At 52.6% G+C, this 27,541-nt stretch overlaps 1 protein-coding gene and 1 long non-coding RNA gene across 2 annotated transcripts in view; both read left to right on the forward strand.

The window, feature by feature from the left end:
• ELP3 (elongator acetyltransferase complex subunit 3) overlaps positions 1-23,077 on the forward strand; it is a 91,832-nt gene extending 68,755 nt beyond the window's left edge. The window contains exons 13-15 of the mRNA XM_051812475.1: positions 620-847; positions 3,411-3,492; positions 22,677-23,077. Coding sequence (XP_051668435.1) covers positions 620-847; positions 3,411-3,492; positions 22,677-22,753 — 387 coding nt within the window. The 3' untranslated portion in view covers positions 22,754-23,077. The remainder of the gene's footprint in view (positions 1-619; positions 848-3,410; positions 3,493-22,676) is intronic.
• Positions 17,171-20,322, forward strand: LOC127482308 (uncharacterized). Its single transcript, XR_007908506.1, has 2 exons — positions 17,171-18,968; positions 19,203-20,322. It is a non-coding gene; the product is annotated as an uncharacterized LOC127482308 (long non-coding RNA).
• Positions 23,078-27,541: the final 4,464 nt, after the last annotated feature.

A 27,541-nucleotide genomic window follows, 5' to 3' on the forward strand; every position in this document is an offset into this window, starting at 1 on the left:
GGAGAGCTGGAGAGGGACTTGGGACAAGGGCTGGAGGGACAGGACACAGGGAACAGCTTCCCAGTGTCAGAGGGCAGGGAGAGATGGGAGATTGGGAAGGGATTCCTGGCTGGGAGGGTGTTGAGGGGCTGGGCTGGAATTCCCAGACCCTATGGCTGCCCCTGGATCTCTGGGAGTGTCCAAGGTCAGGTTGGAGCAACCTGGGATAGCGGGAGGTAGGGGTGGGATGAGATGATCTTTAAAGTCCCTTCCAACCCAAACCATTCCATGATTCAGTGTCACAGGTCACCACGTGGGCTCCCAATCCTTCTTGGAATCCTGTGGGCAGGGATAGGAGCCCAGAGGTGTCCCTTGGACAAACCCTTTCCACACGAGGCAGACCCTCGTGTTTCCCTCGGCTGCGTCTGCAGGACCTGCAGCTCTCACCCAGCACTGCCCAAATCCATCTGGAATTCAACTGACCTTCCAGAAGCTGTGAATCCCAACAGTTTATGGAGCTGTGAAATTCCCTTCGGTCCATCCAGGGCGTCGCTCCAGGATTATTAAAGAAATTTTTTCCTTTTTTTTTTTCCCCCCCCCTTTGTCTCCCTCCCCTCTCCTTCCCCCCCCCCCTGCCCAGATTGAGCTGATCCGAAGGGATTACGTGGCCAACGGGGGCTGGGAGACCTTCCTGTCCTACGAAGACCCGGAGCAGGACATCCTGGTCGGGCTCCTGCGCCTTCGGAAGTGCTCCGAGGAATCCTTCCGGCCGGAGCTGAAGGGAGGCGTCTCCATCGTCCGGGAATTGCACGTCTATGGGAGCGTGGTCCCCGTCAGCAGCCGGGATCCCTCCAAATTCCAGCACCAGGTACTCCAAACCCTCTTTATTTTCCCTCCCCTCTCCTCATGGAACCTGATTTAACGTCCGATTTGCTCCTTTGACACCCGTCGTGCCTTTGGATTCCCTTCTCCCAGTTAATCCTTGTCCAGCAGCTGGATTTCACTCCTGGAATCTGAAAACTAATTCCAGGCGGAGGGAAAGTGAGATTTTTATTTGGTCCTTCCCCAGTTTTCTCTCCAAGGAACGTTTACTGAACGGATTCTTCCCACCCAAACAGAAGGAATCCAGTTTTCTACTTGAAGTGCCTGGAGAAGCTGCGGACTCCCCATCCCTGGAAGTGTCCCAGGACAGGCTGGATGAGGCTTGGAGCAACCTGGGATGGTGGGAGGTGTCCCTGCCCATGGCACTGGATGAGCTTTAAGGTCCCTTCCAACCCAAACCGTTCCACGATTCCATGATTTAGTGACACTCCCAGATCTCTTCGTTGGCTCAGGCAGCTTTTTTTCCTTCGGAGAACGTGTCGTGTATCCCTTAAAACGCGGGAATGAAGGGACTGGGAAGCTGCTTCTCGTTCCTTGCAGTGACTTGCAGGAAAATATCACATTACCCTGCTGCCGCCTGGGACGTGTCGGGGCTTGTGGGGAGCGAAAACCTGAATTAAATTGAGGCTCTGAACCCTTTAAGGCTGAGCTTTCCAAAACAATCCCGGTTGCCCGGAGCGCTCAGGGGGACGATGTTTTAAATTAACTTCCTTGGAAAGGATTAATCTTTGCCTGGGGAGGTGCCTGGTGGTTTTGGCCAGAGAAAACATCAAGGAGGGGGGGAGAGAAAAATCAAGGAAAAGTGGATATTGGAGGGGGGAAAAAAATCAGGAAGGAAAATAAAGGGAATCGACCGAAAGCGGTCGAGGACGAATGTGGAAACGGCTGGAAGTCGGAATTCCATGGCGGAATTTCGCGTTCCTCGGGTCAGTCGGAGGGTTGTTCCTCGGCCAGGGAGCAGTTTCTGATTAGAAGGACATTTTGGGATGAAGATTCCTTAAAAAGGCCTCCGAGCGTTGAGCGGTTTTGGTTTTCGTTTTTTGGTTTTTAATTAAAAAAAATTAAAATTAAAGAATTTAAAAAAAAAAAAAAATTAAAATTTAAATCGCAGCGGCTTCAGAATGCCCTGGAAACCAGATGAAGGAAGATCCCGCTGTAATTCCTGCATCCTGGTGTTTAGGAGGGAATGGATCTCCTCAGTTATTCCCAGATATAAAGGACAACAGAGGGGTTAAATAGAGTGGAAAGGCTTTTCCCTGTGATTCCAGGAGCGCTTCTAAACACCAGGATGCAGGAATTACAGCATGGAGATGGTGCAGGGTGTTAACATGTTTTCCTGCTTTTCCTTTGGATTTGGCATCTCCTGTGGCACGAGCTGAGAGTTGAGTTCAGCCTGGACCTGTGAGGGAACGTCGTGATAATTCATCCTGGAATGAGCAGGGAGACAGTTCCTGACTCCTGGAGGGGTTGGGAATCAAGATAATGAGGTGCTGAGGGAACTTGTGGATCATGGAATGGTTTGGGTTGGAAGGGACCTCAAAGCTCATCCCTTTCCACCCCCTGCCATGGGCAGGGACACCTCCCGCTATCCCAGGTTGCTCCAACCCAGCCTTGGACACTCCCAGGGATCCAGGGGCAGCCACAGTTTCTCTGGGAATTCCGGCCCAGCCCCTCCCCACCCTCCCAGCCAGGAATCCCTTCCCAATCTCCCATCTCTCCCTGCCCTCTGGCAGTGGGAAGCCATTCCCTGTGTCCTGTCCCTCCAGCCCTTGTCCCAAGTCCCTCTCCAGCTCTCCTGGAGCCCCTTTAGCCTCTGGAAGGGGCTCCAAGGTGTCCCTGGATCCTTCTCTTCTCCAGGCTGGACACCCCCCAGCTCTCCCAGTCTGGCTCCAGAGCCTGTCATTGGATCCATCCTCTTCCAGTTCCTCTCTGAGAAGGAGTTCAGGGAACAAGGGAATCTCGGGACTCAGGGAAGAGCCTCCCTTCCTCTTTGCTCCCATTTACATCCCCAGATTCCATAAAAATCCCTCTGACTGGATTCTGAGTGTCCTTTACCGTAAAATCCCAGGGTTGGAAGGGACCTTAAAGCTCATCCCATTCCACCTCCTGCCATGGGCAGGGACACCTCCCACTATCCCAGGTGGCCTTGGACATTCCCAGGGATCCAGGGGCAGCCACAGCTTCTCTGGGAATTCCAGCCCAGCCCCTCCCCACCCTCCCAGCCAGGAATCCCTTCCCAATCTCCCATCTTTCCCTGCCCTCTGGGAAGCTGCAGTTTCCAACTGCAGGATGATTTGCCATCAGTGGATTCAACTCCATCCCATTCCTGCCGTGGACAATCCGACCCCGGAGCTGCCCGTGAATAATTTCACCACCAGAAAAAAAAAAAATCCCTGGATATCCAGCAATATTCCTGATCCCAGGATCATTCCTGTGCCAGAAGAGATGAATCTTTTAGTAGTGAGCTGGTGCTTGTTCTGACCTTGCCTATTCTTTCTGATTTTTACAGAACTTTTTACCTTTTCTCCCTGTCATTTCTCCCTTTGCAGGGATTTGGGATGTTGCTGATGGAGGAGGCGGAGAGAATCGCCAAGGAGGAGCACGGGTCATGGAAAATTGCTGTGATTTCAGGTACCTTTATCCCCTTTTTTTTTATATATATATGTATTTATATATAATCTCTACCTTAATCTGAAAATAAACCCGCTGCAGCCACTGCTGGGAACGTTCCCGGTGTGAGGGAGAAAATAAGGATCAGCTTTTCCTTCATCACAGAGTCTGATTTCTCTGTGGGTTTATCCAGACAACCCCGTTGTGGTGAGAGGACACTCCCCAGGGATCCATCCCAAGGGCTGGAGGACGAGGATTTGTGTGACCACGGGGGTTTCCCTCCCCCAGATCCCATTCCTGACCTCGGCTTGTTCTCCTGGAGAGCTGCTTTCCAGAGGGATGTTTAGGAGCCTGGAGGTGCCAGAGGAGCTTTTAGGATATTTAGGCATTATCCTGGGGGAGGGAGCTCGGGAAGGAAGAGCTGCAGCCCTTCCTGCTCCTTCGTTCTCGGGGCGAGACTTAAAAACTTCCTCAGTTCGTTTTGTGTCTTAATTTATCTTATATTAATTATGGCAGCTGGAGGAAGCTTTTCCAGGTGTATTATCATGGAATATCCTGGCTTGGAAGGTATCCACAAGGATCAAGTCCAACACAGGACACCCCAATTACCCCCACTAATCCCTGAGGGTGTTGTCCGGACTCTCCTTGAGCTCTGGGAGGTTTGGGAAGTGCCCATTCCCTGGGGAGCCTGTTCAGTGCCCAACCACCCCTCTGGGTGGTAAATAATATGGATTATAATAGAATTATAATATAATAATAGAATATAGGTTATTATATTACTGAGGAAACATGAATTGCATGGGGAGAGAACCCCTTGCTGGCAAAAAATCACTGTATGGGGGGGATTTAACAAAATAACTGTAACATAGACATTTTTTCTTTTTTCCAAAAAAAAAATCATTTCCTGCTGTCCCACCAAAAAAAAAACCAAAAACCAAAAATCAGAAATCCACAGCTCTGATCCAAGCTGCTGAACAGCTTCTCTGTGTGTTCCCAGCTCTGTAATTCCCCTGAATGCTGAAAACCAAAGTGGATCCTCTCCAAATCCTTGTGAGTGGGGACAACGTGCAGCCAGGAGCCAGAGGCTCCAAGATAGTTTTGTATTCCCTGGATTCCCTGTTTCTTGGCTGTTTAAGACATGTTGTGGCTGCCCCTGGATCCCTGGGAGTGCCCAAGGCCAGGTTGGAGCAGCCTGGGATAGCGGGAGGTGTCGGGGTTGGAACGGGATGAGCTTTAATGCCCCTTCCCGCCCAAACCATTCCAGGATTCCGTATCCGGCCTTGTTTCCCTGCGTGGGGTCAGTTTGAACTGGGAATTCCACATGGCTGAGAAATGCCTGTGAGGAAGGAGGAAGGTGGAAGTGCACGAGAGTTATTTTGGAGTTGCTGTGGCATTCCCGGCTCGGGCCAGAGCCAGGAACATTCCTTCTGCCAGGAGCGGGAAAACGTGCAGGAATCCCTAAAAAATGCCTGGTGAAAACACCGGGGTTCCCAATTTCAGCTGTGTTTTTGGCAAACACTGGTGTGAAGAGGGAGTTTGGGGGCTTGTGGGAAGTCTGGCTTTGCTGGATGCACAGTTTGGGGCCTCCTGCTAAAAACCTCCTCCGCGCTTCGGATTTTCATCCCGGATTTTCATCCTGCGATTTGTGTCTGAATGCAGAGTATTCCAGGACCACAAGTTTTCCAGCTGTTTCCTTGGAGATGCTGAATTGCAGCTCTCCCGGTGGTTTTATCTGGAGTAAAAACGCAGCCAGGAGTTCTGTCTCCATTGGAGGGGGAAATTTTGGGTTCAAAAGGGTGTTTGATTTTTTTTTTTAATCTGGGAACTCGTTGGAAAGTTGTGTCTCTCCAGCACTTTGCAAAATGATTCCTTCAAAAAGAAATACCTGGAATTTTAAAATAGGACAAGGTGAAGGGGTTTTGTTGTTGGTTGAAGGTGAGGGATCATCTCTGAGAGCAGGTCAAGGTTGGGAATGAGCAGGTCAGGGTTGGGAATTAGCAGGTCAAGGTTGGAAGTGACAGGTCAAGGTTGGGAATAAGCAGGTCAAGGTTGGGAATAAGCAGGTCAAGGTTGGGAATTATCAGGTCAAGGTTGGGAATGAGCAAGTCAAGATTGGGAATGAGCGGGTCAAGGTTGGAAGTGACAGGTCAGGGTAGGGAATGAGCAGGTCAAGGTTGGGAATGAGCAGGTCAAGGTTGGGAATGAGCAGCAGACATTGTTTCAGGGTGGTTGGACAAGATGACCTTTAAAGGTCTCTTCCAACTCAAACCATTCCATGATTTCATGATCCTCTGTTACTGTTCCCCCCCATGGTTCTGAGCAGGGGCGTCTCACCCTGATTGTTTTAGGATACCCCATTTCCTGGGGATCCCAAAGCGCTGGGTGCCCCCAGGTATCCCAGAGCTGTATTCCAGAGTCTTTGATCCCTGAGGATCCTCCTGTCTGTCCAGATGTGAGGCCAGATGCCCATCTCCAGCTCATGCACTCACCCTTTAGGGAATGAATTTGGGAAGCTGGATAAGCCTGGAGAGGTCCAGAGGTCTCTGATCCTTCACCACAGCCTTGGATTGAAGCGTGGCTGGAAGCTGGTTTGGAAAAGCCTTTACCTCCATCCAGAGGAAGGGAAATCCAGATTAAAGTGTGTCTTTGCATCCAAAATGGGCAATACAGTGACAAAAGGGGACGAAAAACAGCACAGGAATTAAAAACCCTCCCGTGTGAGTGATGTGCTTCCAGCGAGGGATGTTGGAATTCCTCTGTGCTGTGGGGCTGAGTTGGTGGGATTGAACAATTCCTGACACCCCCAGCTGTGTCCATTAGATCCTCACTCATTAGGAACCTCTTCCCTCCGTGGCAGAGCATGTTTGGCTGCCAGAGTTGATTTTCCCTGTTGTCTCAGCTCCCTGGAGGATTCCAGGCACAATGTTTTCCCCTCCACGTGGTTCCTTCCCAGGTGGGAAGCGAGTGAGGGATCCCTGATTGCCTCCTGATTAGGATCAGTGGGATCCAAGTAATGAGACTGGAGGGAATGATCCCAGTGTCTTTCTCCTGAGGCTGTGGGGAGGATTTGAACCAATTCCACCTGTTTTCCATGGCCTCCACCAGGGATAAAATCCTTCAGGACTTTGGGGGACTCATGCTGGGTTAGGAACTGGCTGAGGGCCGGGCCCGGAGAGTGATGGGAATGGAGCTGAATCCTGTTGGGATCCGGGCACCAGTGGTGTCCCCAGGGATCAGTGCTGGGCCCAGTCCTGTTCCGTGTCTTTATTGGAGACCTGGATGAGGGGATGGAGTCCCACCATCAGCAAATGTGCAGGTGACACCGAGCTGGGGGCAGTGTGGATCTGCTGGAAGGCAGGAGGGCTCTGCAGAGGGACCTGCACAGGCTGGATCCATGGGCTCATTCCAACGGGATGAGGTTCCACAAGGCCAAGGGCCGGGTCCTGCCCTTTGGCCACAACAACCCCCGGCAGCTCCAGGCTGGGCCAGAGGGGCTGGAGAGCAGCCAGGAAGGAAGGGAGCTGGGAGTTGGGATGGCCGGGAAGCTGAATGGGAGCCAGAGTGTGCCCAGGGGGCCAAGAGGGCCGATGGATCCTGGCCTGGATCAGGAACAGGGTGGCCAACAGGGCCAGGGAAGGGATTGTGCCCCTGTGAGGCCACCCCTGGAGTGCTGTGTCCAGCTCTGGGCCCTCAGCTCAGGAAGGACATGGAGGGGCTGGAGCAGGTGCAGGGAAGGGACTGGAGCACAATTCCTGTGAGGAGAGGCTGAGGGAGCTGGGGGGGCTCAGCCTGGAGAAAAGAGGGATCAGGAGGGACCTTTTCCCGCCCCACAACTCCCTGCCAGGAGGGGGGAGCCGGGTGGGATCGGGCTCTGCTCCCAGGAACCAGCAGTAGGACAAGAGGGCTCGGCCTCCAGCTGTGCCAGGGGAGGGTCAGGTTGGATATCAGGAAGGAATTCTTTCCAGAGAGGGTAATCAGGCTTTGGAATGGGCTGCCCAGGGAAGTGGTGGATCCATGGGCTCATTCCAACGGGATGAGGTTCCACAAGGCCAAGGGCCAAGGGCCGGGTCCTGCCCTTTGGCCACAACAACCCCTGTCTGGGCCAGAGGGGCTGGAGAGCAGCCAGGCAGGAAGGGAGCTGGGAGTTGGGATGTCTGGGAAGCTGAACAGGAGCCAGAGTGTGCCCAGGGGGACAAGAGGGCCAATGGATCCTGGCCTGGATCGGGATCAGGGTGGCAGCAGGAGCAGGGAAGGGATTGTGGCCCTGTGAGGCCACCCCTGGAGTGCTGTGTCCAGCTCTGGGCCCTCAGCTCGGGAAGGACATGGAGGGGCTGGAGCAGGGCAAGGGAAGAGCAACGAGGCTGGGAAGGGACTGGAGCACAATTCCTGTGAGGAGAGGCTGAGGGAGCTGGGGGGGCTGAGCCTGGAGAGGAGGAGGCTCAGGGGAGACCTCATCCCTCTGCACAACTCCCTGCCAGGAGGGGGGAGCCGGGTGGGATCGGGCTCTGCTCCCAGGAACCAGCAGCAGGACAAGAGGGCTCGGCCTCCAGCTGTGCCAGGGGAGGGGCAGGTTGGATATCAGGAAGGAATTCTTTCCATGAAGACTGATCAGCCCTTGGAATGGGCTGCCCAGGGAGGGGGTGGAGTCACTTCCCTGGAGGTGTTTAAGGACAGACTGGATGTGGCATCAGTGCCATGGGCTGGGAACCACGGTGGGGTTGGATCCAGGGTTGGACTTGATGATCTCGGAGCTCTTTTCCAACCCGGCTGCTTCTGGGATTCCATGATTCTGTGATCTCCCAGCCTGGTGGTGCTGCTGGGTCACGGGTGGAAGGAAACTCTGCTTCTCCTGTTTGCCTTTTGCAGGCGGGGGAGAGAAAAAAAGGAGGTTGGGGACTTACTGAGGGTAAATCAGATGCATCCCAGGGTGTTAAATTCACCTGGAATGAGGAATGTTCAGGGGGGGAGAGGCTGAGCTGGCACATAAATCAAAGGGGCACATTTGATGGGACCTAAGTAGCCTCATTTCCTCCTGTAAACAGCCCTCTGGCCACCCTGGAAGTGATAAATTAGGGCAGTAAAACAGCATCCACGGGATGTTGATTCATGGGATACTCAGGACTCCGGGGCGGGGAGGATTGATGGGGTCTGGGAGGGCTCCCTGGAGTTTTGCTTCCAGCCCTGGTTGGTTATTTTTAGCCCGTCTTGGAGGCTGTTAATAAAAAGGAAGTGGCCCGGGATAAGTGGAAACACGGGAATGGTAATGAATCGACTCTCTGGTGTTTGTCTGGCTTGGATGGATGAGAAAAAAAAAAATTAATTAGGGGGATTTGGAAGAAGCCAAGGATAAACCTGGAGTAGTGTGCCGTGTGAAATCCTCCAGTTCTTAATGAACTGCGATTTTGGAGGTTTTAATGATGTGGCAGCTTTGAAAACAGGCTTGATAGTGAATTAACTGGGATTTTGGGGCAGGCATGAGCAGGAGTATTGGCTGTCCTTAAGCAAGGACAATCCTGCACAAGCATTTTTTGCAAGGGTGTCCTGGTAGGAAGCTTTTAAATATCTATAAATGTTATACATATATATTTTTATATATATATATGTATTTATAATAGAATCATAGAATCAACCAGGTTGGAAAAGACCTCTGAGATCATCAAGTCCAATAGATATATGTAAATATATATAATATATTATATATATTATATTATAAATAATATATATAAAATATATATTTATATAATATATATATATATTGTATATATAAATATATATCTTTATATAAAGGCAAACCCTACACAAAATCTGGATTGAACAGGAGTTTTTGGATGTTTGGGGAATCCTTCCTGCCTCTTCCTTCCTTGACAAACCCTTTCCCCGTCTGAACCCCAACCATCCCTGAATTTATAAAACCCAACCAACAAAAAAAACCCAAACAAGAAAAAAAAACCCCAGACAACAGAAAAAAACCCAACAAAGACAAATTCTGAAGCTGCATCCTGTAGGAATGATTTATAAATCCGATTAATGACGGAGTGAAGGTGATTTCTGTCCCGGCGGTGCCCGGTAACACCCCGCGGTGGAAATAACGTTGAATCAGAGCAAGAGCAGCTCCCAGGGGCTTGAAACTAATCCCAGGGATTCTCTTTGCTGGGAATCTTCCTCCCTGCCCTGCCCAGCCCACACGGGGTGATCCTCCTTTCCAAGGAGTGAAGGAGCTTGTTCGACACGACGGTTCCATCCCTGTCGTGTCCGTGACCCACATCTGTTTCCAGCCCGGCTTTTCATCCAGGAATTTACTCCTGGCTTAAGGCAGGTTTATCTCCACGGGGCTTTGTCCATCTCTCAAGGCTGGTGGGGAAGAGATTAACGCTGCTCCTTGCTTCGCCAGCCCCTCCCTGAAATTTTGGGAACCGCTCCGCACCTGGGATCGCCCTCCTGGAACAGGGGGGAAGGATCAGAGGGACGGCAAAATTTTCCCTTAAAAGCACATCCAAACAGGATTTCACAAGTGAATTCCAGCAGTCCCTGTGCTTTTTCAGAGCACATTAGTTTCCTAGGGGGAAAAAAAAAAAAAAAGGAATAGAGAGAGTTTTTCCCAGCAGAGTCTTTCCGAAGCATTTTGTTCTCCCCCGCTGCTCTCGGAGTAAACAGGTTGGGCTGAACTCGTGTCACAAGTCCCTGCTCCAAAGGTTATTTAGTGGAGGGAGGGAAAAGGGGAAAGGTGCAGCTGGATTTGACAGGATTGAGTGTGGCAGTGCCTGAAATCATGGAAGGTTACTTCCAAACAAAGGAAGGGCTGAGTTGCAGGCCCCCAGGAGTCGTGGCAGGCAACGATCCGGGGAATGATGCCCGTAGCAGCTGCCTCCTGGTGTTCCTGGCTAAATATCCCGTCATCTGGAGAGGACCAGGGGGAAAACTGCCTGGAATGGACCATGGAGTCAGTGACAAGTGGATTGGGAGTGTGTTTGTAAGGGAAGATGAGCGTCGGCAGCCAGGCTGGGAAGGGCGTTTGGATTCGGGGAAGTCAGGCTGGTGATGGGATGGGAAAGGATGGGATGGGAAAGGATGTCAGCCAGGGATAGCTGGTTCCATAATGTGTGGGATGCCTCTGACATGGATTTAAAGCTTGGATTCTGCTGTCCTGGATTATGTGGGCCCTGGATGTTAAAATTGCCGGGTACGTCCTTCCCCCCAAAAACGCAGCCTCGGATCTGGACCTTTGACTAAACCAGGATGAAACATTCCCAGGAAGGTTTGACTGAACTAATCAGGATTAAATAGTCCCAGTAAGGTTTGACTAAACCCAGCAGGATGAAACATTCCCAGGAAGGTTTGACTGAGCCAACAGGGATGAAACATTCCCAGCAAAGTTTGACTGAACTAATCAGGATTAAATAGTCCCAGTAAGGTTTGACTAAACCCAGCAGGATGAAACATTCCCAGGAAGGTTTGACTAAACCCAGCAGGATGAAACATTCCCAGGAAGGTTTGACTAAACCCAGCAGGATGAAACATTCCCAGGAAGGTTTGACTAAACCCAGCAGGATGAAATAGTCTCAGCAACGTTCGACTGAACCAACCAGGATTAAATAATCCCAGGAAGGTTTAACTGAACCAACCAGGATGAACCATTCCCAGGAAGGTTTAACTAAACCAAGGAGGATTAAATAGTCCCAGGAAGGTTTGACTAAACTCAGCAGGATTAAATAATCCCAGGAAGGTTTGACTGAACCAAGCAGGATGAAATAGTCCCAGTAGGGTTTGACTAAACCCAGCAGGATGAAACATTCCCAGGAAGGTTTGACTAATCCCAGCAGGGTGAAGCATTCCCAAGAAGATTTGACTAAACCCAGCAGGATGAAATAGTCTCAGCAAGGTTTGACTGAACCAAGCAGGATTAAATAATCCCAGGAAGGTTTAACTGAACCAAGCAGGATTTAATATTCCCAGTGAGGTTTGACTAAACCCAGCAGGATGAACCATTCCAAGTAAGGTTTGACTGAACCAACCAGGATAAAATAGTCTCAGGAAGGTTTGACTGAACCCAACAGGATGAAACATTCCCAGCAAAGTTTGACTGAACTAATCAGGATTAAATAGTCCCAATAAGGTTTGACTAAACCCAGCAGGGTGAAACATTCCCAAGAAGGTTTGACTAAACCCAGCAGGATGAAATAGTCCCAGCAAGGTTTGACTGAACCAACCAGGATTAAATAATCCCAGGAAGGTTTAACTGAACCAAGCAGGATTAAATATTCCCAGTGAGGTTTGATTAAACCCAGCAGGATGACCCATTCCCAGTGGGATTTAACTGCCCCAAGTGGGATGAACCATTCCCAGTGGGATTTAGCTGCCCGAGCAGGATGACCCATTCCCAGTGGGATTTAACTGCCTCAAGCAGGATGACCCATTCCCAGTGGGATTTAACTGCCCCAAGTGGGATCACCCATTCCCAGGAAGATTTAACTGCCCCGAGCAGGATGAACCATTCCCAGTGGGATTTAACTGCCCCAAGTGGGATCACCCATTCCCAGTGGGATTTAACTGCCCCAAGCAGGATGACCCATTCCCAGTGGGATTTAACTGCCCCAAGTGGGATCACCCATTCCCAGTGGGATTTAACTGCCCCAAGCAGGATGACCCATTCCCAGTGGGATTTAACTGCCCCAAGCAGGATGACCCATTCCCAGTGGGATTTAACTGCCCCAAGTGGGATGAACCATTCCCAGTGGGATTTAACTGCCCAAGCAGGATGAACCATTCCCAGTGGGATTTAACTGCCCCAAGTGGGATGAACCATTCCCAGTGGGATTTAACTGCCCAAGCAGGATGAACCATTCCCAGTGGGATTTAACTGCCCCAAGTGGGATGAACCATTCCCAGTGGGATTTAACTGCCCCGAGCAGGATGACCCATTCCCAGTGGGATTTAACTGCCCCAAGCAGGATGACCCATTCCCAGGAAGGAGGCTCTCCCGGGGCCCGTTTTCAGGGATCCAGCGCCGTCTCCGCAGGAGGGGGAGGTGCCCTCCTCCCTCCCCCTCCCCAAAAACCAAGGAGCAAAGTACCAAAGCCGTGCCTTGTTTATCGGAGTCGTTGCTCATTTAAGGTAATTTTCTGCCTGAGTGGCGCCTTTCTCCTCCTGCGCCGGGAGCCCGGGATTAGTATTCAGGCTGGGCTTGGGAATGGCAGACCCTGGAGGCATCACTCCATTATTCAGAGCTCCGGGGAGGCCTGAGCTGCGCTGTCTGTTTTTCCATTTTCCAGCTTTTCTAATTGCCTTGTGTGTTTTTCTCCGCCTCGTGTTGGTTTTTCTGCTCTCCCGGGGTGGGTTCTCGCTTTGGGTTTGTGGGTTTGTTGTGGGGTTTGTTTTTTTTTCCCCTTTCTTTCCTTTTCAAAAAGCTTCCCCTCCCCCACAGCTAAATGACACCGTTTTAAACCTGTCGTCCCCAAATCCTGAGGTGCTGAAAAAGAAGGAATCTGGGATTTTGGTGCTGTTAAGGTTGTGGAATTTAGGATCCCCTCTTCCTTTTTGGCGACAGCCAACGCCTGAACCCCGTGTTTGGGGTTTTTGGTGGGATGGTGCTGCTCCAATCCCAAACTGAGCTTTCCCTTCCACTCCACTCATCCCATCTACGGGATCTGTTGGTATTTGGGATGGGATTTTGAGGCTGGAAACCACCCTGCTGGACATCCTGGGCAGGGAGCAAACCCCGGGTGACCACAGGAACATCTTCTCGCCCTCCAGCCGTTTGTTTTCCAAGGGCTTCCCAAGGGCTTCCAGACTCTGGGAAGGTTCCTTTGTGTGTGAAAATCCTTCAGGGGCTTTTTCTGCCTTGCCAGTCTGTCTGCAACGACTGATAAACTTCCATCCCTTTCCATGAGCTTTCTGGGGTCGGCTCCTCTCCCTCCCCCGTTGCACCTGGAGCTGGGGTGGACGTGGGTGAAGGTGGATGAAGGACAATCCTCTGCTAAAACCTTCCCCTGTCCTCTCCTTGATGGCTTCTCGTGCCCTTACTGGGAATTTGATGCTTGACATCCCATAATTAGCCCCATCTGACCCCAATCCCCCAGCAAGGACCTCAAACTGTGCCTTTCAAGCAGCCCCAGCGTGTGAAATGTAGCGGCAGATTCCGGGATGATGGAAATCCTGGGGTCCTCCCCCCCTCCAAAGGGGCAGGAGCTCCTGGCTGGATGTGCTCCAACAAATCCTGGTTGTCCTTTGTGTTCCCTCAAAGCTTTGTCTTGCCTCTGAATTGTCCCGGTGTCATCCCCTGGTTTTGGGGGATGCCTTGGCTGTAACAATCCAAGGAGATTCCAGTCAGAGCTTTACAATTCCCGGAAGCGCCTGGGCAGCGAAATTCCACGTCTGATCCCTCTCTTTTTGGAAGGTTTTGGCATTCCTGGCTGGGCTTGGTGGCCTCTGTGCCTCCACCTTGAGGACCTGGAGCTCAACAGGGCGACACCAGAGCGGCTCCAGTCGGAGACATCCACGTGTGATCCCGGCTTTCCGCCCGGATCCGAGTGCGCCCGGAGCTGTTCCGCTTTGCCGGCTCCTTCCGAGTCCTTAGTCTGCCTCTCCTCTCTTTGTGAGAAGTGTTGGGATTGTGCCAAACCATCCTGCCCTGGCACGGGAATACCTTGCTTTGTGCATGTGGAACATCCCTGTGGAACAGGACGTGTCTCCTCCCGTCTCGGGAAGAGCCGCCGGCTTTGTGCGTGGATTTTCCGGTGTCCCCCGTTCCAAACCCTGCCTGTGTTGTCTGAGTGTCCTTCCCATGTCTCCTGGGGGTGAAAACCGCTTCCCTCTGAGCTTCCCAGCTCTGGCACAGGGAGCACAGGGAGCCGCCTCCACACGGACACGGCACAGGGGGGTGGTTGCACTTCCAAGTGGGATAATGGGGATTATTTATTTTACATCCATAAGGTAAAAGTTCCTTGTCCCAACCACGTCCTGGGCTGATCCCACAGCAGGGAAGGGAGGAATTCTGCCCCTCTGCCCTCTCAGGTGAGACCTCCCCTGCAGAGCTGGGATGGGATCCATCCCCTCTGGATGGGATTCCCAACACAGGAAGGAAATGGAGCTGTTGGAATGAGTCCAGAGGAGGCCCCGGAGATGCTCCCAGGGCTGGAGCCCCTCTGCTCTGGAGCCAGGCTGGGAGAGCTGGGCGGGTTCAGCTGGAGAAGGGAAGGATCCAGGGAGACCTTGGAGCCCCTTCCAGAGCCTAAAGGGGCTCCAGGAGAGCTGGAGAGGGACTTGGGACAAGGGATGGAGGGACAGGACACAGGGAATGGATCCCACTGCCAGAGGGCAGGGAGAGATGGGAGATTGGGAAGGGATTGTTGGCAGTGAGGGTGGTGAGGATCTTTAGCTGGAATTCCCAGAGAAGCTGTGGCTGCCCCTGGATCCCTGGAAGTGTCCAAGGCTGGATGGAGCTCGGAGCAACCTGGGACAGTGGAAAGTGTCCCTGCCCGTGGCAGGGGTTGGAATTAAATGACCTTTGAGGTTCCTTCCAACCCAAATCCCATCTTGTGATTCCACGGGGCCGCCGCCGAGTGTTCCCTTCATTCCCAGCAGAGAAATTCCAGGTATCCAACTATCCAGCGGCCCCATCCCAGCCTAAATGAGCTGCCAGAAGGAGAGGGACAGCCCTGGGCACTGCCCTGTTCTCCACCAAGGGTTGGAACGAGATGATCTTTAAGGTCCCCTCCGACCCAAACCATCCTGTGCTCCTGTGGTTTTATCCCGCTGAGTGCCCTGGCCTCACCTGCTGCTCCTTCATTCCCTGCCCCAAAGCCTGGGATTGCTGGGGCTGCTCCAAGGGCACAGGGACCGGCACGGGGGCTGCGAATTCCTTTTCCGCCGCTAAAAGGCGGCTCCGCAAATAAAAAAAAAAACCTCGGAGCTTTGGGGGCTGCGGGAGCTGCTGTGACGTCTGTCCGCGTTATCTGCCCGTGCTGGCGCCGGGAAAGCAGGATTTTGGCTTGTTCCGGCAGGATTGTCCCCTTATCTCCCTGCAGAAGGTGCTCGTTCGGGAAGCGGGGGGGGGGGGGGGGAGAGAGGGATGAGATTGAATTCCCCCCGCAAGCACATTGACACCCTTCCCTTCCCCTCGGGAATACCGGGAGCTGCTTCGCTCCCGAGGCTTGGCGAGGTGTCCGGGAGCAAGGGCCGGGGATTTTCGGCGCCTCCCCGCAGGCAGATCCCTGGATCTGGGCGCTGCCCAGGAGCTCATTTCCATGCGGGAGACGATCCCAACCCCCGCCCCTGCCCGGGCTGCACCTCGTGTGCTGTCAAGGAGAAAATTAACGTGGCCGCGGGCCAGGGATGTTCCACGGCCGAGCGAGCCGGGCTGGAGCAGGAGCAGGAGCAGGAGCAGGGAAGGCGGGCTGGATTTGTCCATGGTGCCACTGGAGGAGCAGGTGGTGCCGAGCCTCGCTGGGATCACCGGAGTCCGGGAGCCGCCGGAGAGCTGGAGGGAGGTGGCCCCACTTCTCCTCACCTGCTCTGCTCAGAACCCTCCCCTGCAGAGCCAGGAAAACTCGGGAGCGAGAGGGAGCTGGGATGGACTTGTATGAACTAATTAATCCCCGGGATTAATTAGTTAATTTGTATTCACTGCACGGATTCATCCCTTGCCACACCGGAGCCGGCTCCTCCTGCGGTTGATGTCCGAGTGACCACCTCCATTTCTGCCACGAATTTAGGGAATCACCAAAATCCCAGCGTGGTTTGGGTTGGAAGGGACCTTAAAGCTCATCCAGTTCCAGGGGCAGGGACACTTCCCACTATCCCGGGTTGCTCCAACCCGGCCTTGGGCACTTCCAGGGCCGGGGAGTGAAGAGGAGGAGCCCTCTCAGCAAGAGGGACAGCAAAGCAAACACATGGAAAACCAAAAAGAGATTGTAAAGGATTTTTTTTCCCTGCCTGGTCATTCCCACTCCTTTTTAACCACCACCAGCATTATTTTTTTTTTTTTGAGGGTTTGATGCTTTTTATTAAAAATCTGCGTTATAAAGCACAACCTCCAGGTGATGGATAACACGAATTCCTGGAGCTGTGCGCTGTGTTTGCGCAGAGGGGGCGGCGAAACACCTGGAAAAGGTTTCCCAGAGGAGCTGTGGCTGCCCCATCCCTGGGAGTGTCCAAGGCATGGCTGGATGGAGCAACCTGGGATAGTGGGAGATGTCCCTGCCCATGGATTGAATGACCTATGGAAGGTCCTTTCCAGCCCAGACCATCCTGTGGTTTTCTGATGAAGCAGATGAGGTCCCCCAGGGTTGCTGAGTATTCCTTCATGGAATCACAGAATCCCAGAATCAGTGGGGTTGGAAAAGAGCTCCAAGATCATGGAGACCAACCCTGGATCCAACCCCGCCGTGGTTCCCAGCCCATGGCACTGATGCCACATCCAGTCTGTCCTTAAACACCTCCAGGGAAGTGACTCCACCCCCTCCCTGGGCAGCCCATTCCAAGGGCTGATCAGTCTTCATGGAAAGAATTCCTTCCTGATATCCAACCTGACCCTCCCCTGGCACAGCTGGAGGCCGAGCCCTCTTGTCCTGCTGCTGGTTCCTGGGAGCAGAGCCCGATCCCACCCGGCTCCCCCCTCCTGGCAGGGAGTTGTGCAGAGGGATGAGGTCTCCCCTGAGCCTCCTCCTCTCCAGGCTGAGCCCCACCAGCTCCCTCAGCCTCTCCTCATGGGAATTGTGCTCCAGTCCCTTCCCAGCCTCGCTGCTCTTCCCTGGCCCTGCTCCAGCCCCTCCATGTCCTTCCTGAGCTGAGGGCCCAGAGCTGGACACAGCACTCCAGGGGTGGCCTCACAGGGGCACAATCCCTTCCCTGGCCCTGTTGGCCACCCTGTTCCTGATCCAGGCCAGGATCCATCGGCCCTCTTGGCCCCCTGGGCACACTCTGGCTCCCATTCAGCTTCCCGGCCATCCCAACTCCCAGCTCCCTTCCTTCCTGGCTGCTCTCCAGCCCCTCTGGCCCAGCCTGGAGCTGCCGGGGGTTGTTGTGGCCAAAGGGCAGGACCCGGCCCTTGGCCTTGTGGAACCTCATCCCGTTGGAATGAGCCCATGGATCCAGCCTGTGCAGGTCCCTCTGCAGAGCCCTCCTGCCTTCCAGCAGATCCACACTGCCCCCAGCTCGGTGTCACCTGCACATTTGCTGATGGTGGGACTCCATCCCCTCATCCAGGTCATCAGGAAAGACACGGAACAGGGCTGGGCCCAGCACTGATCCCTGGGGACACCACTGGTGCCCGGATCCCAATGGGATGCAGCTCCATTCCCACCACTCTCCAGGCCCAGCACTGATCCCTGAGGACACCACTGGTGCCCGGATCCCGACTGGATTCAGCTCCATTCCCACCACTCCCCGGGCCCGACCCTCAGCCAGTTCCTAACCCAGCACAAAGTGCCTCTTCAAGCCTTTTCCAGGAGTATCCCATGGGAGCAGTGTTTGAAATCTCGGAGCCCCCAGGGAAGGAACGGGATCGTGGATGTCTCACCCGCTCCGTGACTCATCCCAAATCCCCCGTGTCCCGGGGATACCGACCCCGCCGGTTGGATATTCCCACGACTGTCTCAGGAAGACGCCTCAAGACGTGACAAAGCCTAAACCCCACACCCAGCCTGACAAATCCGGGCTTGAGGAACATCCACATGTCACTGTCCCCGTTAAAATCCCCCGGGAATTGCGCCGTTCGCTCCTAAATATTTAATGTTGTCGCTCCGGAGCCGGAGATCCGTCAGCTCTGGATTCATCCTGAGGCACTGGAGGGCGGTTTTCCCTCTGCTGGCGCCGGGTTTAAACCTTACCCAGAACGACCTCACCGAAAGGAAATGTTAATTCCTAATTATTTTAAATTCTTTCCTGTTCAGATTCTTGGAGAGAACTGAAACGTGGCCCGGCCAAAAAACACGGATCCCCCACCGTTTCAGAGCCTTTTTTTGTGTGGAGTGGTTCCTTCACTTTAATTCCTGTATTTGTGGTGTGGTTTCCTTGTTTTATTCCTGTTTCTGTGGAGTGGTTCCTTCACTTTTATTCCTGTTTATGTGATTTCCTTGTTTTATTCCTGTTTATTTGGTGTGGTTTCTTGTTTTACTCCTGTTTATTTGGTGTGGTTTCTTCACTTTTATTCCTCTTTATGTGGAGTGGTTTCCTTGTTTTATTCCCATTTCTGTGGAATGGGTTCCTTGTTTTATTCCTGTTTATTTGGTGTGGTTTCTTCACTTTTATTCCCGTTTCTGTGAAGTGGTTTCCTTGTTTTATTCCTGTTTATGTGGAGCGGTTTCCATGTTTTATTCCTGTTTATTTGCTGTGGTTTCCTTGTTTTATTCCTGTTTATGCGTTGTGGTTCCTTCACTTTAATTCCTGTTTCTGTGGAGTGGTTTCCTTGTTTTATTCCTCTTTATGTGTTGTGGTTCCTTCACTTTAATTCCTGTTTCTGTGGAGTGGTTTCCTTGTTTTATTCCTGTTTATGTGTTGTGGTTTCTTCACTTTTATGCCTGTTTCTGTGGAGTGGTTTCCTTGTTTTATTCCCATTTCTGTGGAATGGGTTCCTTGTTTTATTCCTGTTTATCTGGTGTGGTTTCTTCACTTTTATTCCTGTTTATGTGGAGTGGTTTCCTTGTTTTATTCCCGTTTCTGTGGAATGGGTTCCTTGTTTTATTCCTGTTTTTGTGGAATAGTTTCCTTGTTTTCTTCCTGTTTTTGTGGAATAGTTTCCTTGTTTTATTCCTGTTTATTTGGTGTGGTTCCTTCACTTTAATTCCTATTTCTGTGGAGTGGTTTCCTTGTTTTATTCCTGTTTTTGTGGTGTGGTTCCTTCACTTTTATTCCTGTATTTGTGGTGTGGTTTCCTTGTTTTATTCCTGTTTATGTGTTGTGGTTTCTTCACTTTTAATTCTATTTATGTGGAGTGATTTCCTTGTTTTATTCCTGTTTATTTGGCGTGGTTTCCTTGTTTTATTCCTGTATTTGTGGTGTGGTTTCCTTGTTTAATTCCTGTTTATGTGGAGTGGTTTCCTTGTTTCATTCCCGTTTCTGTGGAGTGATTTCCTTGTTTTACCCCTGTATTCGTGGGGTGGTTTCCTTGTTTTATTCCTTTTTATGTAGTGTCATTTCCTTGTTTTATTCCTTTTTCTGTGGAGTGGTTTCCTTGTTTTATTCCCGTTTCTGTGGAGTGGTTTCCTTGTTTTAATCCCGTTTATTTGGTGTGGTTTCCTCGTTTTCCTTTCCCAAGTTGGCGGATCAGCCCCATCCCGAAGGCTCTGCCTCTCTTGGCCTTCCCATCCAATCCGGGGTGGATTTAAATGGAGCCGGGATTGCTCAGGAGGCTGGAGGGCGATTCCAGGGATGATCCAGAACTCCTCCAATCCCCAATCCAGGGGTTTCCAGCAAAGAGCTGAAGATGTGGAGCTCAAAACTCCCCTTCGATCCCACCCTTGTGATTTCCAAGTATCCCGAATCCTCTCCGGTGCTCCACTTCTCAAGAAGCAAAAACATTCCCAACCTTTTAAAGAAAAACGGAATTTTATTCCCGTTTTCCGCCGGGGTTGCCCAGAGAAGGGGTTTATTTTTCCATTCGGGAATTGACAACGAGTCCCTGAAGATCCCGGGAGGTGAAAATCCTCTGGAAATTAGAATTAGCTTTTGGGAATGTTCTCCAGTGTCATGGAATGGGAAGAGACCTTAAGGATCATCCAGTTCCAACCCCGACACCTTCCGCTATCCCAGGTTGTTCCAAGGGAATCCAAACTGCCCTTGGACACTTCCAGAGATGGAGCATCCTTGAAGGACAATCCCCACTCACCAGGGATCCCACAGATTATCCAGGGCTCCTTTTCCCACTGATCCAGGTGTTTACTCCCAAAAAAAACCTGCAGCTGGCACATGAATTGAGGCAAGTTCGGAACACTCCTGGAATATTTGGAGCTTAGAAGACTCGGGAGCAGATCAGCCCTGGAATATCTGGAGTTTGGAAAACTCGGGAGCAGATCAGCCCTGAAATATTTGGAGCTCAGAACATATGGGAGCAGCCCTGGAATATTTGGAGCTCAGAACACTCAGGAGCATCCCTGGAATATTTGGAGCTCAGAACACTCGGGAGCAGCCCTGGAATATTTGGAGCTCAGAACACTCGGGAGCAGCCCTGGAATATTTGGAGCTCAGAACAATCAGGAGCAGATCAGCCCTGGAATATTTGGATTTTGGAAAGCTCGGGAGCAGATTAGCCCTGGGATATTTGGAGCTCAGAGCACTCGAGAGCAGCCCTGGAATATTTGGAGTTCAGAACACTCGGGAGCAGCCCTGGAATATTTGGAGCTCAGAACACTCGGGAGCAGCCCTGGAATATTTGGAGTTCAGAACACTCAGGAGCAGACCTGGAATATTTGGAGGGGGAAGGAATCTGGGAGGCACAACTGCGCGTCTCCGGAGAAGATTCCGGAGCTGCCTGTGTGGAGTCGAGTCCCTGCTGTTGGCTCAGCCCAACAGTTCCCTGCCTGTGCCGTGGGAATTTATGGACTCTCAGTTGGGCTTTAATGATCCCGAAAACAGCCTCGTTTTCACTTAGTCCTGAGCCTACTGAGCCGGGAAGGAATCCCGCGGGATACTCGGGATGCGGCAGGGCTGAGGCGGGAAAGGGATTTATGGGGCCCCTCTGGGCCAGAACTCTTTTTAAGCCTGTCCTGTGGCCCCTTCCCTCTCTCCCCTGCTTAAGCCAGGCTTAAAATCCTTATTTAATTGATGTTGAGGTGTAAATGTTCCAGTGAAAAACCAGGCCAGTCGGGAGGGGGATTCCTGGGCCGGATTCTGCCGTGGCCCCTTCTGGGCCAGACCGTTGTGATGAGGGACAATCCCAAAAAGCTTTCCCTTGGATTCCCATCCAGGCAGGTGGGATCAGAGCACCTCTTCTTCCTTCCTCTGCTCGAAACATGCTCGTCAGTCCTCGAGAATTATTAATTCTTCATAATATTCCTAATAATTAATTATCAGGAAAGAGTTCTTGTTGTCTCCCACTTCCTTGGAATGAGAAAGGAACCATGGGATGGGTTGGGTTGGAAGGGACCTAAAATCCCAGTTTTACCCCAGATCCTGCTGCTTCACTCCAACATCCTGCTGCTTTACCCTAAAATCTCATTTTTACCCCAAAAGCCTGGTGTTTTACCCTAAAATCCCAGTTTCACCCCAAAATCTTGCTGCTGTGCCCCAAAATCCTACTGGTTTGCCCTAAAATCCGAGTTTTACCCCAGATCCTGCTGCTTTACTTCAAAATCTTACTCTTTTGCCCAAAATCCCACTTTTATCCTAAATCCTGCTTGTTTACCCTAAAATCCTACTGCTTTACCCTAAAATCCTGGTGTTTCACCCTAAAATTCCAGTTTTACCCCAAATCCTTCTGCTTTATCCTAAAATCCTGCTGCTTTACCCCAAAATCCTGGTGTTTTACCCCAAATCCTGCTGGTTTACCCTAAAATCCCATTTTTACCCCAAAATCCTGCTGCTTTACCCCAAAATCCTGCTGTTTTGCCCCAAATTCCAGTTTTATCCCAAATCCTGCTGCTTTACTCCAAAATCCAGCTCTTTTGCCCCATATCTCAGTTTTACCCCAAATCCTGCTGGTTTACCCTAAAATCCCATTTTTACCCCAAAATCCTGCTGCTTTACCCTAAAATCCTGTTGTTTTACTCCAAAATCCTGCTGCTTTACCCCCAAAATCCTGCTGCTTTACCCTAAAATCCTGCTGTTTTGCCCCAAATTCCAGTTTTATCCCAAAATCCTACTGTTTTACCCCAAATCCTGCTGCCGTACCCCAGAATCCTGGGAACTGCGGGATCCTGCGCCCTCCATGGAGTCTCCTGGAGGCAGCAGGAGAGGGAAGAGGCCTTGGGAGAGCGGGATGAGGAAATTGGATCCCACTATCCCAGGAGCCCTTGGAAGTGGCTCCGGGGGCTGTCGGGCCCTTCAGCTCCCGGCAACGATCCCACAGCTGCGCCAGGGGTTTTGTTGGATCCTGGATCCAAGCGTTCCCTCTCCTTCTCCAGACAAAGGAGCGGCTGTTCCTGCCGGAAAATCACCCCAATTAGCGCCTAATTAGTCCGCCCCCGCTCCGGCTCCTGCCTGGAAGCTCCAGCTCCTCCAGTCCTTTTGCCATCCCACGGGATTCATCCGTGTTGTCCCTTCTCTTCTCCCAGGTGTCGGCACGAGGAATTACTACAGGAAGATCGGCTACGAGCTGGAAGGGCCCTACATGGTGAAAAGGTTGGAATGACGCTCTGGCGGATCCGGGAGGAGGAGCGGGAGACGACGCCTATCCCAGGAATCAGCCCCGGGCCAAACACCAAAGCCGCCAATGCCAAGGATTTGCTTCCAGCAATAGGATGGGATTGGACTTGGAGATCCTGGTGGGTCCCTTCCAGCTCCGGATATTCCCTGATTCCATGAATCCCATGGATTTCCCCCCCTCAGAGAGGTCAGGAATGTTCCAGGTGTCCGGAACCACCTCCTTTGGGATGCTGTTGGAGGGGCTTTTCCTGCCCTTAAAATCCCGTGGGTTTTTTTTTTCCTGCAATCCCAATAAAATTCTTTCCCTGGGCTCTGTCATTTGTGCCATTGGGTTTTTTTCCCCTCCTTCTGTCCATCCCAAGAATTCCCAAGTTTGATCCTTTTCCCAGGAGACCACGAGGACTAGGAGCTGAGACCTTTGCTGGGTAAGAGCTGGGATTAAAACTTAAACTGAGTTTCCTGGAATAACAGAGGTTGGAAGGGACTCTCGGAGCTCTTTCCAATTGGATCAGGATGGGGATACTGGAATGTCTCCCTCTCTCATCCCAGTGGGATTCTGCCCATGGAGGATCTTTCCTGGCTGTTCCCACCTCCCTCCCCTTCATCCAACAGCAGGGCTGGGCTTTGGGGAGGGTTTGATCCCCATCACATCCCTCTGGATCCCCGGATTCTCCTCCTGGTCCTGCTCGGGAAAAGGGGGCCAAGTTGCCTTTTCCAAGAATTCCCTTGGGAATGATCAAATCAAAGCTCCTTCCAGCACCTTCTTCCTCCCCACTCCCGGCCCAGGATCCCCAGGGCGGGTGGGAGCCCGTGGACATCCGGGATTCCAGGATTTGGGAAGCAGCTGCCCACGGTGCCTTTCCCAGATGGGAAGTTTGGGATCTCTGACCTGCTCCACCTCTTTTTTCCAGAATTCCAACCAAAGATAGGGCTGGAAATCCAGCCATGGCTCGTGGAATAAATGACCCCTGGCAAGAACATTCCAGAAGCTTTTCCAATGGCTTGGAGATGGGATTAACAGCAGGAGGAATTCCAGGGGGGAAGGCGCTCACGGCATCCACCTGTCCCTGCTGGAGAGGGCAAAATAATGGGAATAAAGTTATTAGGGAATACTGGGGGAAGGGCTGGGGAGGGAAAAGCACAGCCCAGCTGTCGATTCCCAAACCAGAAGGTCGGATTTAAAGCAGGAGGAGGAATTCCAGAGGGAAGGAATCCTCCTTTTCCTCCTCTTCCTCCTCTTCATGGTGGAACAAGGTCATTTATTCCCACGAGACCTTTTCCAACCGCTCAAAACACGGACAAAGCCAAGGAAACACGATTTGCCCCTAAAACCCAACAGGATCCGGAGCTCTGGCCGATCCCAGGCCTCTGGAAATGAAACCTGGGGCTGGGAAGATCCCGAATTTCCGTGTTGGGCCTTGCAACGGTGACGAGGGAGGAAGAACAAGGTGAGTCCTGCAGGATTTTGCTTCCCCAAACCATGGGAAGAATTCCAGCTCTGCCCCGGGGAGCTGCTGGCAGAACCCCACTGCTCTCCAGTTGTGCCAGGTGGGATATTGGGAATGATTCCCACACGGAAAGGGCTGTCAGGCACTGGAATGAACTTCCCAGGGCAGGGGTGGAGTCGCCATTCCCGGAGGGATTTGAAATCCCTGTGGATGTGGCTTGTGGGGACATGGGGCAGGGGTGGCCTTGGAAGTGCTGGGGGTGGTTGGACTCCGTGATCCCGGAGGGATTTTCCAACCTTAACCATCCCTAAGGATTCTGTGCCATCCTGGCACTGTCCCAGCTCTCCACAATTCCCTGGAAGGAAGTTTTAGGGGGTGGAAGGTCCCCAGTTCCCAGGGAACAAGGGACAGAAGGAGAGGGAACAGTCCAGCTCCGACGGTTCCCAGATCCTGCAGATCCCACTTGGATTTATAATCCTTCCCTCCTTTGTTTCAGTTTGGTTGTAATCGTGGGAAAATCAAGGCCCTGGCACGAGCTGGAATTCCCAGAGAAGCTGTGGCTGCCCCTGGGTCCCTGGGAGTGTCCAAGGTCGGGCTGAATTCCCTTGGAGCAACCTGGGATAGCGGGAGGTGTCGAGGTTGGAACGGGATGATCCTTAAAATCCCTCCCCACCCAAACCATCCTGGGATTCTCTGACTGGAAAACACCGAGATGAGTTTCCTCTCATGGCTTGAAAGACCAGGACATGGATATACCCTGGGATTCAGGAATTCCTTAAATTAAGCATTGCTCCTAAGTGGGATTTCTGCAGCGGGAAGCTCATCCCTGGGGTTTTCCTGGAGTTTGCTCCAGGAAATATCCAGTATTTTGGTCAAGTTTGCACCTTTCCTATGTTTGCTTTGCAGGGATTGTTTCCCACTGGGATCTGGGAGCCTCCTTTGGAATTGTGTCCACCAGAAGGCCGTGACAGCTTCCCATTCCAGCAGCCTCCCACTCCAACCCCGATGCCTCCCACTATCCCAGGTTGCTCCAAGGGAATCCAACCCAGCCTGGGACAGTCCCAGGGATCCAGGGGTAGCCACAGCTTCTCTGGGAATTCCAGCCCAGCCCCTCCCCACAACTCCTTCCCAGTATCCCATCTGGCAATCGGGAACGCGCACCAGCGGGAACTCTCTCGCCTCCCCGCCTCCCAGAATTCCAGGACGATCCACAGGGCTGTCACCCGCTGGAAAAACATGGAAGAGAAGGGGATAAGAAGCTTAAAACTCTCCCAAAGAAAAGCTGAACCCTCCCAAAAGACTCCCAAGGAAAAGCTTCCAAGCAGCATCAGTTTTACTGGGATAAGATGCAGCTTCCCAAGGAAAAGCTTCCAAGCAGCATCACAGTTTTAGGGGGATACAATGTGGTTTCCCAAGGAAAAGCTTCCAAGCAACATCAATTTTAGTGGGATATGATGCAACTTCCCAAGGAAAAGCTTCCAGGCAGCATCAGTTTTAGTGGGATAAGATGCAGCTTCCCAAGGAAAAGCTTCCAAGCAGCATCAGTTTTAGTGGGATACAATGTGGTTTCCCAAGGAAAAGCTTCCAAGCAGCATCAGTTTTACTGGGATACGATGCAACTTCCCAAGGAAAAGCTTCCAAGCAGCATCAATTTTAGTGGGATAAGATGCAGCTTCCCAAGGAAAAGCTTCCAGGCAGCATCAGTTTTAGCGGGATAAGATGCAGCTTCCCAAGGAAAAGCTTCCAGGCAGCATCAGTTTTAGCGGGATAAGATGCAGCTTCCCAAGGAAAAGCTTCCAGGCAGCATCAGTTTTAGGGGGATACAATGTGGTTTCCCAAGGAAAAGCTTCCAGGCAGCATCAGTTTTAGCGGGATAAGATGCAGCCACACGAGGAGCGACATCCAAAGCAGGCACTTAAGGGAGAGCCCATATCCATGGTAACTCGGAGCCATTATCCAGCACAATCCCGGCTGCACAGCGGGATCCAAAGCCCCGGGAAGCGCCATCGATCCGCCGGCGGGGGGGACGGAGCCCGGTAAGGAAGGGAAGGAGCTTTGGAGCCACGTTCCCTGCGGGGGGGAAGGGAGGGAAGGAGGGAAGGGAAGGCAGCAGCTCCCCGGGAAGCTTCGACCGGGATCGACTTGGAGATCAATCGAGTTCCCCACGAGAGCCGCTCTGGCACTAAATCTTTCCCCCCTTTTGGAAGTTTTCCTCCCTGTCCACGGCTGCATCGTGTCCCTGCGCTTCCATTCCCAATTTCCCGCCGGTCCGTGCCCTGTTCCTCACCCTCATCCCTCTCCCAGACCCCCCATTCCATGTCATTCCTCACTTTCCTGCCCAGCGCAGCTTCCCAAGTCCCTCTTTGTCCCTGCTCCCCTCTGAGCCCCTCATTTCCCTCCTCCCTGTGCCAGCGCTCAGCAGCATCCCAAATTCATCCCTAAAACCACGGTATTTTCTGCTTTCCCGCCCCGTTTATCCCTTTCCCAATCCCTTAACCCTCCCCCCCTACCCCACCTGCTGCTCCCTTCAAAGCCATTCCCTCCCCAAATCCACCTCCATCCTCCAGCCGTGCTCCTTTCCCACACCTTCCCTCTTTTCCCCCCAGCCCTCCCAACCCTCTCCCACCCTATTCCCGACCGTCCAGCCCTCAGCTCCCCATTCCAAACCCCACCTTCCTCCCACACCCCCTCCCTCAAGAGACAACCGCCCCTTCCCCTCCTCCAGCAGCCCCTCAGCCCCAGCCATTCCCAGTATCCCACCTAAATCCCCTTCCCTTCCCCACCCCAGCCCCCCTTCCCCACTCCTTTTCCACCTCTGACCCTTCCCCTTTTTTCCTTCCCCACCTCAGCCCCTTTTCCCCATTCCCCAGAGTCCTTTTTCCCACCTGGAGCAGCCCCTCAGCCCCAGCTCCTCCCTCCATCCCAAACGAGACCCCTCGGCCACCTCAGACCCCTTTTCCCACCACCATCCCCTCACTCCCACCCCTTCCCTGAGGGTCCTTCCCCACCTCCGCCCCCCTTCCCTTCCCCACTCCAGCCCCCTTTCCCCGTCTCCCACGCTCCCAACTCCCTCCCGACCTCCACCAGCCCTTTTCCCGGTGCCGCCAGCCCCAGCCCCGCCATTCCGCAGCCGCGTTCCCCTCAGCCGGGTCTCGGTTCCCCCCGTTCCCCTCAGCCCGCTCTCGGTCCCCCCTCAGCCGTTGCCGGCCCCGCCCCTTCACCGGCCGCGCTCGCGCCGCACCCGCTGCCGCATTTCCCGCCGCGGCCTCGGGCCACGCCCCCCGCTCGCCTTCCAGCCAATCAACCCCCCGCCTCGCCTCCTCTTC

The sequence above is a fragment of the Manacus candei genome, unplaced genomic scaffold, assembly GCF_025592945.1.
Source record: "Manacus candei isolate 608988 ecotype Guabito, Panama unplaced genomic scaffold, ASM2559294v1 h1tg000007l, whole genome shotgun sequence".
Taxonomy (NCBI): domain Eukaryota; kingdom Metazoa; phylum Chordata; class Aves; order Passeriformes; family Pipridae; genus Manacus; species Manacus candei.